At 36.9% G+C, this 19677-nt stretch overlaps 1 protein-coding gene across 1 annotated transcript in view; it reads left to right on the top strand.

Annotated features, from left to right (window-relative positions):
- LOC140153054 (uncharacterized) overlaps positions 1-18719 on the top strand; it is a 38807-nt gene extending 20088 nt beyond the window's left edge. Inside the window, 7 exon segments of the mRNA XM_072175657.1 lie at positions 8256-8421; positions 9686-9867; positions 13785-13839; positions 14911-15071; positions 15755-15876; positions 16399-16560; positions 17639-18719. Coding sequence (XP_072031758.1) covers positions 8256-8421; positions 9686-9867; positions 13785-13839; positions 14911-15071; positions 15755-15876; positions 16399-16560; positions 17639-17808 — 1018 coding nt within the window. The 3' untranslated portion in view covers positions 17809-18719.
- Positions 18720-19677: the final 958 nt, after the last annotated feature.

The raw sequence follows: 19677 nt of genomic DNA, 5'->3' as shown, positions 1-19677 counted from the left end.
ATCTATACAAGGATAACATAAATACATGCACAGTGTAAACAACTGAAGGATTAAGTCTACTGTAAACAATGCTGTCAATAACAGTGGCCGCATTGGTATGCACTTCGTGAAATTGGCAATCAACGTTTAAATATATGGGTACAGTATGGTATTTTGACAGCATTTATGGAACAGTTTAGTTGAAAAAAATGATGGGCTATTTCAGTTAACTAATTGCTGGAAATACAAATAAAGCATTGAACTGATGTTATTGGCCAACATAAGTTCAGTGAGACAAAGAAGAGTCTCCATTGAAATAGTACAGTCCTACCTCTGGTCAAGGAAGTGTCTGAAGAGGTCCCTCATGTGGAATGGAGGATAAAGGCTAGTTTAATACATACATAGTTACAGGGCTGGAAAAAATGAAAATTTCCCTGGAAGATGATCAAAATTTCCCTTCGAAAAGACAAATTTCCCTCCAAATTCTGTTATGTATTTCTTTGTTTAAGGACCTTAATTTCCCTCCAAACTTCAAAATTTCCCGGGAAGGAGCTTCCCACTTTCCACATTTTTTCCAGGCCTGCATAGTTAGGAGGAGAGGTTTGCTGTTGGAATCTCAGGAAATGTACTTGCAAACAAAATATTAAGAGCCAAAGAAAGCAGAAAGGGGGCTAGTTTGCTAGTACTACTATTACAGCTAGAGATGTGAAAAGAAAAATGAGATGTGCTTTGTCTTAGTAATGCATCAGCCGATTCAACAAGCTTGCCAGCCAGCAAACTCACCTTGTTAAGGGCACTTTCTGTCCAATCAACCATGTAATTTGTCACAGATGTTCATCACCATATCCCACTAATTAACTTACACAGTGCTATCTGTACTGTACTAGTTTTAACTCAAATTTTAACCTTAAAATAAAAGTGTAAATGGTTTTTAATTACAATTTTACCTCACAGTTTCAGTTTACAAAGCATATAATATGCATACATTTCCTTTATAAGATGCAAAAATTAGTATTTCCCAACCCTCAGCTGTCAGTCATGCAGAAAAAAAGCATGCACTTAATTGTGAAAAGCATTTACTCCAGCTCACATGTTGTTGCCATGCATAAGTAATGCACATGTTTTAGGTGTGTTTTCCAACTAGAAGACTGTTAGCAAAATGAACTTAGGAAAGAACTGGCTCTATCTAGCTGGATGTTCTGCAACAGCACATTGTCAGTCACGTTGTTGCAAATGCTCTGGCAGCACGTGAGTGAACGCATAATTGCTGAGCAGACGGTGTCAGAAATAGAGAGGAATATGGATGAACCATAATGATAGTTTGACGTTTTGAGATAAGAATGATGTAGGGGTTATTGAATATAATCATGTAGATCTTGTGGGTGATGGAAATTTGCCAAATCACCTTAGTTGCAATTTTCATTAAAGTAAAATTATTACACACACCCAACATAACAAGGTGTGTTTTCAATTCCTTTTCATGAGATGAGCATGTGTATCGGATAGTTTGTAGATAGGCAGAATCAGGGTTTTTTATAATTAGGATGGAAATAGCAATTTTTCTTTGAATGGAGTTGTTTTCCACCTGTGAGGCCAAAATTTAAAAAGCTTTCTTTGAATTTGATATTCACATTTCACATAACACTTAAAAGGAAATGACTCAGAAAGTAGGTTGGAAATAACAATTTTTCTTTGAATCCAGAGTTGTTTTGTACCTATGGAGCCAAAATTTAAAAAGCTTTCTTTGAATCGATACAGGCTTCAGTCACTTTATTTATTTATAAAAAAGCATGATGATTTATAGCACGTTATCAGGCATGAGATTTTTCAGGTTTAAATAAATAAAATAAATAAATAAAATAAATAAACCTGAATTCAGGCTTTTTTTTTTGTTTTAATTTCCACACTTTCTTTTAATTTCAGCCTGTTTTTGGCCTTTTTAGCCCAATTTCACACACTTTCAACACTTCAGGTTTTTTTTCATGGATGATCATTCTCGTGCCTGTGTTATGCACAAACTGATAAACCCACAAATTTCTATCAAAATTGTGGCCAAGAATATTATTCCAATTCAAAATGACTAAGACTTGAATAGCGAGGTCACCGCCAAGGGTCAGGGATCAGGCTTGAGGCATTGGTCACATGTCCAGAAAATTTTCCCAGAGAAAATTTACCCAATAATGTTGACTGACAATGTGACTGGAAAATTGTGTTCCAATATCTGTGCTGGACTGCAATTAAGGAAAATAATGTTGGCACTCCCAGCATTCTCAATGTAAATGTCCACCCCTCTCCCCCAATTCAATGTTAATGAAAGCACTTTTGACATTGGGCTCTCCTGTCTCCCCAACATTCATTGAGGGGGAATGGGGAGGGAAGGGGAAAAGAGGTTTGTACAAACATTGTTATGCCAATTTTCTAGGGTCTAAGGTGGCAGTGACGAGTTCCAACTTATTTGTCAAGGTGTGCCAACTATTTTTCCTTGATTTTGGTTATACTGTATATTATTACATGTACATCAAACAAGCTATTTTAAATACAGGTTTCATACTTTCTTGAAATGTCAAATCAAAAAAGTGAGATTATTCTGCTCCCAGTAGTTGATCTTATACACCTACTGATTGACAGTGCCGATATCCTGTGGGAGTTTAAATAATGACAAGCCACAGTCAGATGACAAGTACTTAAGTCAGTTTCACAAATTTACAATTCAAATAGGAACTGTAGACTGCCTCTAACTCCTTTCCCAAAAGACTAAGTATAACCAATGAATAAAAACAGGATATTTTACAAGTCTGTTATACAGTAATCGAATGAACACCCAAGGGGCTCACTTGATAATGAGATGTCTCCTGGTATTCAAACTGCATTGTACTTATTAATCAACTTACAAGTTGACGTATTTTCAAGTATACTTTCTGAATAGATAGATCTGTAAAATGTAGTCGGAAGTTATTGGGACACCTACATGTATGGATAAGTTGCACTCTATTATGGCCTTATTTCTTGTGCTGAAATATTGCTTTCTTTGGTGTCGCACTTAAGCCGTTTCCTAACCCCTCAATTGAGTACTATTTGCGCATTAACACAATTGCAAGATTCAACATTTATTGGGTGAATGGGGGCGTATTTATATTACAGAATTCAAAGGTTCCAATACTTTTAAAGAAGATTGTAGCTAGCAAACCTCAAAAGTGCACTGAATTATATAACCTCCAAGAAAGTTAGCATTTTCTGTTAAAAGCCATAGACTACAGCTAAAGACTTGCTGGTTTATCATTTACCAGGTCAAGTTTAGAAGCGTATCAAAGACCAGACTTAAAATGTAAAATAAATTCTATTTTCTGCTGTAGAAATGTAACTGAATTTGTTAGAAGTATTTTTTGAAATCCATAACGCACTTGTAAATGTTATCACTCTGTTAAAAATAATCTTTTAAATGTCAAACCAGGTTCATGCTGTAAATAACACATCTATTAAAGGGTATGAAAAGCCATGAGAATATTTTGATTCATCAACATCGGAGCAATCAGCCATAGCCACACAGTTTAAGCAATGCATCAGCTGTAGCAAATCAACATCCTGGAAGAAATTAACTTTTTAAAACAAGCTAGGCCAAGATGTTGTCGTCATCAGGGTATATCATGACCCAACAGACCGATATGGACAGGATGGGCCTAAGGGTTAAGGAAAAAGGGAATAGCTACTTGCCCTTTGAATTATAACAGAGTAGGGACATTTGGATGAGAAGATAAAGCAGGTTAGAAGAAATAATTACAAAACTAATTATACTGAAAGGAGGTTCTCATGTGCTATTGTGTTTCACAGCTTTTATATGTTTCTGTTTGTCTTTTGTCTATCCCATTTTTTTTTCATTTCATTCTTTTTACTACCTTTTTCTCACCCTCCATGAAGTGTCTACTCTGTTCTGTCTTTCCTCTGACTTACTCTCTCTTTCACTCCCCCTGCACTCTTTCCTGGGGACTTCTCTCTAGTCCGAAGGGTCGCTAGTCCAAAGGGTCTCTAGTCCGAAGGGTCGCTAGTCCGAAAACCAAATTAAGTTGTCTAATCTGAAGGTTCTCTAGTCCGAATATAGAATTAGGGTTAAGGCTAGTGTTATGGTTAGGGTTAGCGAGCCTTATTCTATATTCGGACCAGAGAAGCTTATTTATTATTCGGACTAGCGAACCCTCAGACTAGAGAGCCCGATATTCGTACCAGTGAACCATTTTCAGAATTCGGACTAGTGAATGGTAAATTACGTGTTTGGACTAGCGAAACTTCGGACTATGGAGCCTTCGGACTAGGGACCCTTCGGACTAGAGAGTTGTCACCCTATTTCCTTTGTCTTTTCTAACTCTCCTCTATTTACTTCTCTTTCACTCTATCTCCTGTCTCTCTATGGTTCACTCTGTCTTGCCTTCTCTACTCTTGAACTGGTTAAGGCCTAATATCTGTGTTCTCTCTATATATCCCTCTGCCTTAGGGCTCTTTTTGAAAGTCCCTTACACAGGAAGGTGTGCGCCATCCTGCAGCTTTCCTGTGCTAGCCTTCTTTTGTTAAAATCCTGTGTGCTTATAACACTGCAATTAGCCACTTAAATTAGGAGCGCGCTTTCCTGGGTTGTGCGATGAGCCGTAGTCTGAGTAAATCTTACCATTCGTCATGGACCCCTTCAAAAGGCAGGGTGTATCACTGATGCATTTACCGTATTTCGTCAAATAAACGCCCCGGGGAGCGTTACATTTTCCCAAGGGGGGGCATTTATTAGAGGTCAGTTTTAGCACGACAATTCACGTTAAAATCATTAGGTAAGCTTAAAAGTCACGCTAAAATGACAGAACTATGAACTTTTGACACTGACTTTTGGTTCACTTCCGGGTTTCTGATGCAGATTTTCGCCATTTATTGCTGCTATTACCGAACATGTGAGCAACTTGGTAAGCTTACTACACAAGATAGCATGGAAATATCGAATTTTTGAAACATCTTGGTTGAAAAAAAGTGGTGGGGCGTTTATTTGAGGGGGGGGACTATTTGACGAAATACGGTAATCCATCCGTTTTATGACCGAGCTTTCCTGAGGCGCGCGCTTAGCGAGGGGAATCCTGCCTTCTTTCTGTGTGAAAACGTGGTAGGGTATTTCAATATGAGCCCTTAAACATTTTGTTGTTCTAATAAAAATGAAGATTCCATTAGCAATAAATATTATTTTTCACCAGGTTCGCCGTCGAAAATAATAAAGGAGACAAGGAGAAAAAGTGAACCCAGCCTGGGAATCGAACCCAGGACCTCAGGTTTACAAGACCAATGCCTTAACCACTTGGGCACGGGAGCTTCCATGATTAGGCTGGTTGAAATTCGAACCCATAAGCGGTCACTTAAACGTATCTCCTCCCCGCAAATAGCCCATAGTAGCTAGGGCCGTAAATGCGAGAAATGTGATTTTTCCGTGTGATTCCATTAGCACTTGTTCAGTTCTGAGGGGACAGTGACAGGCCCTCTCTGGCATTACAAAATCCTCCAGTTTTTCCCTCTTTCTCTCTCTCTCTTTTGAAGTGGCTGTGAGCACTTCGCACACACCCCCTTGAAGGAACTGGAACCAGTTGTAGATTCCATGAGGTCAAAGGAAAAGGGTGCTATAAAACAAATGGTGCATTTCAAAATAATGTCTCTGTGAAAGGTAACAAACTATTTTATGTTCAGGTGCTGATATATTTTACAGGCACAAGAATTGTCCTGCTTTTTTGTTGCCCAAATGTCTCTGTTTTTATTTATTTTTAGTCCCTTTTGGAACATTTTTGCCTGCCACATTTTTACATGTTTTTCCTGCGTTTATTGTTTTGTTTTTTCATGGAAATGTATTCTCATGCCTGATGTTGACATTTTATCTGTAATCACATAATTTATAGCTCTTTATGTTCTTCCTGGAGAAATATTGGAGTTGAATTATCTTCAATCAGATTTCCCTAGTTCATTTTCAGAAGGAAATCTGAAGTTTAACCAATTAGTGGGTGAAGCTGTATGAACTTGAAACAGACAAAATCTCTTCCTTTAATATAAACCCTACTGCATTAAATGCAAGCGTTAATGTGGAGAAAAAATAATGAAATATTAAGTGTAGATTTTTCCAAGGTATAAAGACATTTCATTGTTAAAAATAGTATGCAATCATGAGCTTGGCTATAATTAATACATCTCAATACTGCCGAGTGAGACAAGGAAACTTATGAAAGTCTTCAAAAGCCATACTTGGCAGCTATGGCAGGCAGTGGTTAATAGAGATAATGTTGTCAGTGTTTGGTTGCTAGAAACACAAGAAATTATGTTCTTCTAGTTTGGAATTGATGATATTATTTATGAGTGATGGCTGCCAATAAGATGCCATTGTCTAGTTTTACAGTGCATTTGGTAGTGATGATATTGTCAGTGGGCGGTTGCCCTGCTGCTTGTATGCCTTCACTTTGCATCATCTGTTCATCATCATCATCTGCAGCCTTATAAGCACCATTGTCAATCTTGTCATCGTCATCATCATGGTCACCACTATCATCAATATAATCATCATCTTCGTTAATATGTCAATTAAAAAGAAAATGGTTGTGTCAGTAGCAAATTTGCTGATGCTACCCCACCCCCCACCCCCAAATGTTAAATGTGTGTATGGGCCTCTTTTTCGGTCGCATCACAGTTGTTGTTTATTTTAACCATATTGTGCTACATGCAATGTGAATGTTAAAAGCTATGCATGCGCTGTCCTGAGATAAACCTCCTTGTTTATTATGGCCTCCTCCTCCTCATCATCATCAATTCATTATCAGTGCCACCTTCATCAAAATCATCACCTACTGACACCTAGAGCTCACAGTTTCATGGAATGGAGCATAACATTCCCAAATATGACTATAAATTGTTAGACTAACAAACATCGTTTTAAAAGCAAGTAAACAATATATTTCACATCATGTAATATTTCTTTACTAATATTTGACACAGTCAGTGATAAGAGACCTCGCTGTCAGCATAGCTTTAACTATACCTTATACAAATGATTAAATAGTATACTTTTATCCCGTAACCATGGCAATGGACTGTGTGATGCACGAGCTTTGAGTGCTTTAGCAAATCTAGCAAGAATCAAAAGTCTGATTAATTTGATAGTTGTTTACAGATATTATACTATAGTTAGGTAAGATATACTTGGGTGATAGTTATTACAGTTGAATCAGATTTGAGGTATAATCAGAAATTCATTTCACTGAGTTCTATAGTAACACTAACAGCAATATATGATACTTGATTGTGTATAATTTTGACTCTGCTGCTCATCCCATTTTTGAACCGGAGCTTGGTCCCCCATCTTAGATTTCACCCACCCTTCTTTAAAAAAAGATAAAAGTGTGATATTTTGGTGCAAGTTTTCCTGTAATTTAAGTTTTGAATTATATTGGTTTGGGTTTTCTTTGTTTGATCCATGGCAGAATAACCTGTGACATTTGCATGATTGTGTGCAGGGTGCTTCTGTGTGTGGGGTGCTTCTCTGTGTGTGATGGGAAGTAGGGGTATACATTGGGCTTGGGTGGGGGTGGGTGTGTATGGGGGTATGGTTGTGCATTATCCTTGCTGTACTTTCGAGGAATTCAACATAACAATTCTTTGATGCATTCGAGGAATTCAACATAACAATTCTTTGATGCAATGAGGACCTCAAGAGTTCCTAGGGCCTAAATATGGTTCCTGAAAATATACTTTGTTTTAATGGGTCAGAAATAGTGATAACTTTCGGATGTCTTTATTTGGTATAATTATCCTTGTGAGTACTTCCTTCATTTTTTCGGTCGACAGAAATTGCATCATGCATGGGGTGGTGTTAAACATACATTGCTTCATTTTGCAAAAGTGCATAAGAGTAAATACCGTAAAACCCTGTCTACAAGCATATAGAGTGCTTCTGATGAAAACTACATTAATCCAGGCGCCATTATGGAGTTTGAGCAAATAAATTGCAGATCCAAGCATATACAAACAAGTATTATTTTAAGACCAATCTATTGTATTTATGTATTGGTATATTTACGCTTACTTCGAATTAATTTAGCTTTCATAAAAAACACTATATATGCTTGTCGACAGGGTTTTACGGTATATGTGTATACATCTAGAAGCTAAAAGATATTTTCCCCTAAAAATGACACATTTGCTCAATATATCATGGATCATAGACCTATCCACACATGCCAACTAAACACAGACTTTGATATTTGTTTTCCTTTCAGCTATATGAATCTGAAGCAGTGTCCAGTCAAGATAGGTTATGTAGGAAGCCAACTAGCCAGCTTAAATCTATCTAATAATAGACTAGTAGAATTACCAGAAGAAATAGGCCTGCTTAGAGGGCTAGAAGAACTATTCCTACAGTATAATTGTCTAGAAGACTTGCCTGTGAGTATTTTGTAGCATTGTATTTCCTGATGTAAAGACTGTCTTCATGACACTCTTAAATCTGTTTTAATGTGGATTGCTGTAAATTGAATAAAATGTGCTAAAACGCTTTATATTTTATGTGCATATTTCATGTCAATATGCAGGCTGTATGATCTCCATGACACAGATTTGAATTAATACCAACAGTGTCATCCGTGTGAAGAAAGTGTCATCTGTGTATATGGTCATCACAATAATATTCAACAGTAATTCAGATCAATCTGGCGTCAAAAACTCTAGATAGCCGTATTATAAAGTCCAAGATGTGTATGCAACATAAGCTGTAGAGTAGTCTATGTTACAGACCGTGTTCCTGTATTACCCACAGAGAGAAAAACTACTGGTAGCGCACACCCAGAAACTGGAGAGGGTACACAAAGTTGCATGATGTCAGGGCTTGTCCTCTCTGTCATGCATTCTGTGCTCTGTTTGTAGCTTTGATGCTCGGCCTCCTTTGGAGTGGGTTGCTAGGGTCTGTGGCAAACACTAGCCAGAGAGCAGATGCATCTGCCATGGGTATTTTCCAAAGTGCAGTCATAGTATTTGTCACATAAGCAATCAACTCTTATGAATATGCAAATAACATAGCTTCATAAAAACACAGGGACTTTGCATATATTTATCATTAAGAATAAGAATATGGTCTAAAAACATGAAATCATGCTGCAGCTGCAATGGGCTAGTCCATTGAAAATCCACAATACCCCTGAGGAAGATTTTAGAAATATCTGCCACAGGGGGAGTATAAATTTCAAATAGAATGAGCACATTGGGCAGCTCTCTTTGAATTTCACACACCCTCTGTATAACATTCCACCTGAATCGCCCCCTGCTGCATGGAGCTGCTAATGTGTTAATTCCATTTGAAATTCGTACTCCCCCGTGGAAGATATTTCCAAAATCTTCCACAGGGGGAATGTGGATTTTAAATGGAATAGCCCAATGGGCCATTGTATTGTTTCATTATGAGCTTGTGTTTTAAGTCCCAACTTAAAAAGTATTTTTCAAAGCAAGTAATATAGCAGAATGCAAAACCTCCAGGTTATTACTTTTTTTTATTTTTTTTTATTTTATTACTTCATGATGGAATGTCAATATGTTATACTATAGCTGAAAGTAAGTGTGCTTATAAAATTGAAGCATTTCTTGTAGTTTTGACATTTGAGTAACAATGTGCCATCTCACAGTAGTGTTTGTCTTGATTTTATCTTGTCCATTCCAGGAATGCATCGGTAATTTCCCCAGGTTACAAGAGCTAGACTGCAAGAACAACCGTCTGAAGAAGCTACCCACGTCGCTAGGCAACCTGAAATATCTGTCTGTGTTAAATGTTACAAATAACATGCTGCAATCTTTACCAAGTGCAATAGGCCAACTGACCAAACTAGAAGAATTGTGTGCACAGTAAGTTTTTAATTGTAACCTCTCGGACCATAACTGAGGTCTGGATCATAGGAAGGGAAGCAAAGACAGGAAGTCAGCTGACCTAGTTATCACAATTGTATGCACTGTAAAGCTAGGAAGGGTTTACTTCATGGGGAGTGAGGGTGCTAATTGACTGATCAAAAATCTAGCTCCTTTGGCCTTTGTGAGTAAGGAAGAGGGTCGGTAGGGCCCCAGGGGTATGGCTTAGTGGCCCAAGATATGGTTTATTAGTGGCAAGGTTCTGATGTGCAGTCTCTGATTCAAATCCCTGTAGGGCTAATGATAGTAAGGTACAACATCTAATTTGGTTCTATAGCACTATCAGTGGTCTGATATGTACCGGTGACTCTTTCTATTATACACCTATCCGACTTCGCCATTACTGCGGTGTCCCCGATGTAAAACTGGGGTGTCCTGAGGTCGGGGGTTCCACCCATTATTTATTGTGTGCTATACAGAATTGTAACCGGGAATTGTACACAACAGTGATATTCATACACAATCATGAGTATTGACTTACGAATTAAATCTCCCGCTCTGGTACATCTGTGTTTCCGTCGATAGAGGGCCAAATACAGTAAACGCTTCTCGGATTGGTGTATACCCTGAACATTTGCACAAGACTCTTGTTTTTTTATATAAATAAAGCTATGCAAATGTTAATTATTATACAATTTATTACATCACGAGGGTATGACAGAATGAGTCATCGGTACCTAATTGGGCACCGTTAGTACTATAGGACCAAATTTGACATTGTGCATAATACCTGTATTTTAAAATCAGAATTCTCACTAAAACTTCTCAAATGAACAAGGAGAGTCGTGAGGATATTAAGCAATTGTCATATCTGGATATTAACCATACATGCTTAAAGAACCAGAGAGGAGTTTGCATGCTTCACCAGTACAAGTATTTTGAGATTGATCATTACATATAGTAATATAGATATTGCACAGATTAAATCTGACCAATAGGTTACAAAACCTGAAATATATTGCGATACTATTTAGGAAAATTAAGAGCCAACCTTAATAGAACTTGAAAATACCTTTGCACACATTGTAGAAATTCCACCAGCAGAGGCAAGCAATATGAAGTATATTCTCAAAAGTTACATATAGCAGTATAAACTGTAACCCAATTTGACTGCATTAAACTTTGAATGTGTTTGGATATGTATACAATTTGGATTACTCACAATGATCTAAGGTAGTTGTTACCTTTTTAATATTTTACCCACCTGAAAATAAGGTTACCATTGGTGGGTTGGCAAGTGTTAATCTGAAGTCCTGTTCATCCCCAGGAAGCGAGCACTGGCATTCATAGCTCATCTGTACCACATTTTGTTGCATATCAATACATGCTATGTGGGCCATTCTCTACAGATCACATGCAGGGTTCCCGTTAAGGTTTAAAAAATGTGCGTCTGTTGTGACGCAAGTTTGCTGACAAGGTTGCAAAAACTTGCATCCAGACAGATTTTTGTGCGTCCATCTGAAATTCACGTTCAATCATACCGGGAAACGCCACGGAATGCCATGATCAAAACGGCAATCCCTTGTTGCTACACACGTACCCCGGGTCTACTACACCTCATCAAATGTTGATTGTTAAAATAAAATAAAAGTGCATTTTCGCCGTGATATTCCATCTCCAGTCGCTATGGTTCCTGTGTCACAACCTGGGGTACCTTTGTGTTACATAGTAAAAAATGAAATGTTTCAAACATTTAACCTACACGTCTCATCCTCCTGAGCATTTTGACACCTTTTATGGAAATCGGTTAAAAATGAGAGAGTGCGAGCAAAACAATCACAAAGTAGGTGATTTAACCCCACCTCTTTTTTCCACATTTACAATCATTCTGAGCAAGTTAGTCTTTTAAATGACCTTCTGTATTTATTTACTTGGTTTCGATGTCTGGGAGTTCATTTAGACATTTTTTTACTAGATTCAAATTTTTAATGGGGGTTTTAGATCAAATTTACAATACTGAATCCCTCCTCCTAATCCTCCTCCTAATCCTCAACCACCCTTGGCACATTTCATGCCAAACGTCATAAGAAAAGAATTAAAAATTATTTTAAAACAGGATAAAAACATGAGTAATATAGAATAAATTAGCCTCAATTTAAGACCTAATTGAATCTTCTAAGTGAAGGAATACTCAAGCGACACTATTTTGAAGTCCAAGCTGCACATCAAAATGTAACAAAACCACCTTTTTGGGTACCCCAGTATATGACACAGAATATATGATAATTTTTCTCATTTCTGTGTCAGTTTTGGTCCGAAATGTGCTCAGAAACAGCTGCAAAAACACGCGCAAAGTCTGTCAATCTTTAGCAAATTTTCGTACTTTTACTTGCGCATTTCTTTAATTTACGTGTTGTTGATGCTAAGCTAAAACACACGCTGCCAAATAATACAAAAAAAGGTTATCATTTGGATTTTGTCTTTAAAATTGCTTTTATTCATTGTAGCAATAATACTAATAAAGGAAACATAGATCTTTTATGAGAAAATAAACTTAAAACATTAAAAACTGAATATTGTCAGGTTGTGATATAATTAAATAAACATTAACCGCACGTTAGCCGCACATCGTCAGTCCAGCAAAGTGTCAATTGCATCAATTGGGATTTCCCCATCAAACAGCGATTGTTATGGAAAGCATGCAAAAAGTGCACGATATCCTGACGTTGCATTTACAAATATTGCAGAAATTACTTCAATTCTTAGCAGGTGGGTCAAAATGTTTGGGCTTTTATTATCTTAAAAATATAAAAGAATAAAAATTTCTTATTTTTATCATCAATTAATGATTAAATTTCGAAGTTTTGTCTGCGTCCACATGCATGTATCAGGGTCTCATAGGAGACCAGTATTGTATTACTGAATTGAGTTTACCCTGAATAAATAAAGTTTTACTACTACTACTTACATGTGACATTTGTAAAATATGCGTCTGGACACAATGACGTACACTAACGGGAAGCCAGATCACATGTCTAACATTTCAACATGTAAACACGTCATATTATCCAAAAAGGTTTCCTTGTGGCAAAGACAACTGTTTTAATGACCTTTATGAGTAGGCATGTAAGCGTGTACATGAAACATGTTGCACGCTACTCCTGTGTCTCATGTAGGAAATTTACAAAACACGTTTTACTTTGATGTGGCAAATATTGTGATTTTTGATATGTCATAACATCTGACTGGAGTATGGGAATTGTTGAATTCCCATACAAAACATTCTTTTGCAATGCCAATATTGTCACATCGTGAACCCATTCCCAAATGAAAGCATTTTGTGCTGGCGATCTAGTCTCACTCAGCATGTCAGACATCCATACCCTAACCAACCAACCAATCAAAGCTACGTCTCAACCCCCTCCCTTCCAAGTTCCTCTACCCCATTCCCCCACTCAGGGGTAGTGCTAGACCAAACACTCCAGTGTCCGCAGGGACCCCCAAACTTGCAGAAAATTAAAAAGTAGGGGGTCCGGAGTAGAGTTTGGCGAGTCCGAGTTGCACAAATGCAGCATAAATAGTATGTCTGCAATAGCGCTAGATTGAAAAACTGGGGGTCTGCAGGGACCCCTGAACTTGCAGAAAATATAAAAACAGGGGTCCAAACTCTTATTTTGGTGGGTCCGGGACCCCAAAAAGCAACCTAGTGCTACCCCTGCCCCTCCATTGCTCCCTCCCACCTTTCTCTCTCTCTCTCTCTCTTAAATTACAAATAATTATTCTTTGCTTGCACTTTGGATATTTGTGTGCACGAAACACAAACGGATGGGACAACATGTACCACAGGTGGGAAATACACAGAATAATACATGCCTATTAGTAGTTAACCCTTTGTTTTATATTTTTTTCCATCCCAGTTCCAACCAGCTGACAGAATTACCAAATGAAATATGTAATCTTGTTCACTTATCGGTAAGTTAATCTATACAAAAAGTACAGAAGATAATAATTATTGAACTGCCACTGTCATTTCCATGAGAAATACCTTTATTTGAATGACAAATAGTGTTTCAGAGATTTGGCATTTTATAAAGTTATCTTTTAAAAAGTCATCACATTTGCAGTATGCATGGTATGTGTAACTGCCCATTTAATATTAGATATGTTCTTGTGAATATAAAAAAGTTTATCTAAAGTAAGCTACATATGTATGTCTGCTATATATACAGAATATAAAATAAAAACCACAAAAACAGCAAATCTAAAAATATAAAGACAGATCTTTTGTTTAAATGTGTAATTGCCTTAGTCTTTAGCAAAAAAATATTTTAAAAGACTGCACATGGTACTAGTACAAGAATAAAGTTCTTCATTCGCCATCGTTTAGGCATAACCATGATGATGTCTCAAAACGGGACCCAAAATACATGCATAGGGATAGTTGCATCTGGGTTCTTGTTTTGGCTCCCGTTTTCGAAATTACCTGAAGGACTAAAAACAACCGGGACTCCAAAACAAACATCCACTATACATATAGCATGTCTTTTTGGGACACCGTTGTCGAGAATACCCTAGTGAAAATCTTGAAAACAGGGTCATAAAACAAGGAAAAGGGACCCAAAACTACCACCCCTAATTTGGGGTTTCTGGGTTGTTGTTTTTTATCCAAGTTAGTGGGGCCCAGTTTGCGGACACCTGGTACCCGCAGGTACACCATGAATGATGACATGCTTTTGATGTTCGCATAAATGTCAATAAATCATGTCAAAATTTTGATTATTGCAATATTTTTATATAATGGTTTATAATGTTTGTTTTGTGATGTAAAAAAAAAATCAACATTTTGATGCGGAAAAGCAAACAAATATATATTGACATATTCTTCATCAGACCGATGTTTTTTTCACAAACGTTATCGAGTATTTTTACCTCCTCCCCCTAAATGTCATGTCATATTGTCATGTTATTAGCTAACAAGCAATTTCTGCAGATTCCTTTCAACACTAAAAGGTCAATATATTTGTGCAATATTGTTGTTTTCAGGCCTTGTATGCTGGTGAGAATCATTTGACAGAATTACCCAGACACATAGGCCGGCTAGTCATGCTGTGTGAGTTAGACTTTTCATCCTGCGAGATAGCACAGTTACCTGACTCTTTATGCTGCTGCACATCTTTAAATAAAGTCTGGCTTTCTAATAACAAGTAAGTCTAGTTGTAAAGACCTGCAAACGATGATGTAACCCTGAAAAATACAATGATAACCAAGGATAGCCACAGCTCTTTTTCCCTACCAGCATCAAAGAACATAAAAATGCATAAGACCATGTCTGGTTAGCTGGTGTAAATCAGGTAATGGTTGAACAATTAAAAGTCCATTTTTGAGCCTAGCTTCAAGTTTGAACTTTAACATAGAAAATTATCTTTGTCAAAAAGAGACCCATGTGTAGGGATTTTTCAGCTCAAAACTGGACCAATATCTAAGGATTTATTGTGAAAAAACTACCTTTGTAGAGCCACATCTGTATGCATCAAAGATTATGTGTGTACCCCACTCAAAGAATAGTAACCATCTGTATTGATTATTGTGTCAACAGAGGGCGACATTGCTGATTTTTAGCAGTGAAAAGCTGTTTATGCCTTGATAGCTACTCACGCTCAGTGAATCACCTACAACATGTTATAGAGGCAGTTTATGTATAACAAGCTGTTGTACTGCATTCTGCAAAGATCATGATTGTGTCAAATGTCAGAACATCTTTTATTTTAAAAGACTCTGAAGAGAAGTTTGCAAATCTTTTTTCAATGATTTTTGTTATCCATCTTATTTATTTTGAACTGTTTAGTTTTTTGTTTATGCTTATAGATTGATATTTTTATTGTTGTAGATTGGTGACTTTACCAGACCAAATTGGCAGACTGCATCAGTTGAAGGAACTCCACATTAGAAATAATCACATCAAGTACTTTCCTGCCTCGCTCTCATACCTACAGCTCTATACATTTAGTGGTATGTCAATTATACACACCAAATTGTGGTTTTTATTTCACAACACTGATAAATTTGCATTAAACTAGACCCCAGTGTCATATCAATTTGGTTTACTTTACAAGTGAATCTAATTATTATGGGAGAGGGATGCTATCTTTGGGAGGGAGCTATCTCTGTGTTGTAGAAACAATTTTGACTGCCATATCTTAACTTAAAGTTTTTCAGTAATCGCTATTTCATTTTATTTATGAAATTGGAAGTTTATGATAGAATTACTAGCATTAAAAGTTCATCTGTTTTGATAGTTATCATAAGTTAGAATGTTGAACTTTTGACATACATCCAAGTTTTTTTAGTCAGAAGTTTGACCTTAATTAGGAAACTGGTAATCGGGAGTGACAATTTGGACCCAACACTACTTACATGTATATCTCTCACTGAATTAATGTGGTTTCAAAACAGACCTTAGAAATTTTTTTGGCTAATGAGCATCACAGTGAGGATATAAATTACAATGTTGTTTATTTCTCTTTGTAATAGCCAACCAGAATCCGTTGTTGAATGAATGGGACACAAATACACTAGAACTGCATACACATGTGCCTGCTACCGATGTGCCATCATTACTTGAGCTAGCAGCAAGAACAGTAGCAAAACATCGGGTGACATGGAAAGCTGATGATCTACCTGCTGTACTTAAAGGTAAACTGTCTGTGTTAATACATAGGCCTGTGTCATAATGGTAACTTGTTAATTATGGGTTGTGAAACTATGATACATCTTGATGACATGCATAGCTGTTGTGGAATTATAATGTTGCTAGTAATGTGACACAACATCCACAGGGGAATGACACACAAGGTATAAACACAGTTAAAAACCTGATATTTCAAAAATATGCAACTTTTTCTTTTTCTAGGGATAAGGTAGAGACCATTTCTCAGTATATAGCAGAGAGAGACCAGATTTAATCATAAGCTATGATGGCCTTCCACTTGTATCTGTTGTGTATTGCTATCCCAAGGTCTGTAGCTTCTAAACCAGTATCTTGCTTGAGAACATCTACGTAGGTAGGGCAGGTCTTCCAGGTTTCCTTTTACCAAGTCCAGTCAAGTAGTTTGGATACTAGTTCAAATTTGATTACTATTAAAGAAATACATTTTTGTAGAAAAAATATTTCCAGCTGGAAAGGAATGATTGCTTGATTCAGTTTATATGATGAGAGTTGTTACCTTAAAACAAGACTTTGGTTTTACTTGACAAGTGGCAGGTGAATTAGTCTGAAAATAAGTCACTGCAATTGTATGCACAAAAATGTGCTGTATACAGTTACATAGTGTGATTCATTTGATGGGGGACCTGATTAGGGGGCACCTAACAGTCTTTTGGCAATTTACAATGGGATTTTTCAAAATGTTCAGTTCAATTAGGGGTACACATGCCCCTATGTCACTTATGTGATCTTTAGTTTAGCTACAGATATTGCTGTATAACTTGTCTTGTCAGTAGTTACAGTAGAGTGTATGCAATCATCATCCATTCCACATTCATTTGGAGTAGATTTTGTAAAGTCAATCGAGGGTCTCATTGACTTCACACTTCGCTGTTAAGAATAATTGTTATTATGGTCCATATTTCAAACAATAGTCGAGGTCCAATTCTCTCTAAACCTTTTCCCAATGCTCCAAGATGATATAGGATTCTGCAGGCATATTACTTTTCAGTTGTGCTTTACAAAGTCCATTCAAAATTGACATCATTTTCCCTCTTCTCTTTACAGACTTGTTAAGCAGTGAGCGGAAATGTTCAAGCTGTGAGGCAGCCTTCTTTCAGCATTATCGTTCTGAGGTAGTGTTCGCCAACATCGGTATCTTCCACAGAGTACCACTGTACCAACAGATATGCTCACCTCACATGAACTTTCACTGTCAAGCCATAGAAGTGACATGAAACCAGTATGTACTGGTCATATCAGAGGATATATATGTTAACCCAGGTTATGCATGGGTATATTGGCAATTGATTGGTAATGTACTGGTCATATCAGAGGTTATATATGTTAACCCAGGTTATGCATGGGTATATTGGTGATTGATTGGTAATGCCATGGATGAAAGAGATAACAGACTGCGTACAATCAGTCAAAAGTCTCCGCATCACCTGATAATGAGGGGCGATTGTTCCATGAAATGCTACAGGCGAGACCGCTATGCACTTACTGCGTATTTTTACAGTCTATCACGTAATCGCAAAGGCACACAATGCTTTATTGCGTATATGCGAAGGCACACAACGCTGACATGATTGTTAGAATAGACATGGCACAATCGAACAATCGGCCCTCATGAATTAGCGAGATTTCACAGCATACAATGCACAGGGACTTTGACTGATTGTACGCGGTCTGTTATCTCTTTCGACCATTGGTAATGTACTGATCATGTCAGAGGTTATATATGTTAACCCAGTTTATGCATGGGTATATTGGCGATTGATTGGTATTCAATCATTTCTTATGCAAAGAAAAGTATTTAATAAGTGGCTTAGGTGCAACTCATATTATGTGTGCTTTTTTTCACAGAAAACTATAAATCACTGTATGTAAACATTGTGATATTGTAATTTTTAAGTCGCAAAATTGTAATGTAAATACACTGAATGCAATTGTGTGCATATGGAGCTAGTTGTGGTTAATGTGCAACTGTTGGTTATATTGTGAGATGCAGCTCAAAACCTTCCAGAATCTTACATGGAGTGTGTAAGGGCTGGCAACCCTGTGATTGTTAATGTACAACAGCTCTCAAAGGGGGTCTCCAGCAATCATAACATTATACCTAATGTTAGAAAAACAATTATCTAGCACGGATCATATGGTTTTTTAAAACAAACTCATATTGACCATAAAAATGAATAAAAGCAGTCGGCTCTCAACACGCGATATTCAAAATTCCCGCGCTGAAATTGTGCAATGGTGTAATGCTTATTTGTGCTCAATTGTCGTCAGCATTCATCGTATTACTGGGACGTCATTGCACTCAACAATTTCGGCGGAGAGACGGATGTTTTTATTGGTTTTTATGGTCACTATGAGTTTGTTTTAAATAAAACCATGTGATTTGTATTTGATAATTATTTTTTTGACGTATAAGGAATAATTTATTTGTTTATTTACCCAAGTTGGTCCATGAGGGACACATGCTAATCCATGTGAAATATAATGTGAGGGACACATGCTAATCCATGTGAAATATAATGTTGTGATTGCCGGAGACTTCTTCAAAGAACCGGTATAGTTGGCTATATGCAACTTTTATGTATGTATCCAAAATGCCTGAAACTTGTGCAATTTTGAAATGTTTCTGTGAATTAATTGAGCCATCTGTAAGCATGTGATATGGACATGCAGGGATTCAATGAAGCCACAAAACAGACAATATGTAATATATATGCAAATGCTAGTACTGTAAACAGAATTGGACATATTGTTATACATAAAGAAGTACAGTAAACATAATTGGACATTGTTATGCAATTTTTTTAATATGAAACTGCTGTGTTGTATAGTATAACAGCTGTGAGATGTGCAAAGCAGTGTTACATAATTGATTTTATCATTGTCTCACAAAATATGTATGGTTACCTGAATACCAGATAGCTTTGGATCAACTCACCTATGTTGTTGACATCCATTATTAAGCTGTTCAATCTATAAGTTTAAAGCATATACCGGGCGTAAACTATATCTATATCAATATATCAATGTGTTTTTATATTGAAGCACAAATTTGTCATATTGTCATAAACCCTGTGCCAAATCAT

Source organism: Amphiura filiformis, chromosome 5 (assembly GCF_039555335.1).
Source record: "Amphiura filiformis chromosome 5, Afil_fr2py, whole genome shotgun sequence".
In the NCBI taxonomy this organism is placed as follows: Eukaryota; Metazoa; Echinodermata; class Ophiuroidea; order Amphilepidida; family Amphiuridae; genus Amphiura; species Amphiura filiformis.
Note: the sequence above shows the minus strand (reverse complement) of the source record. Positions and strands in the feature narration are given on the sequence as shown.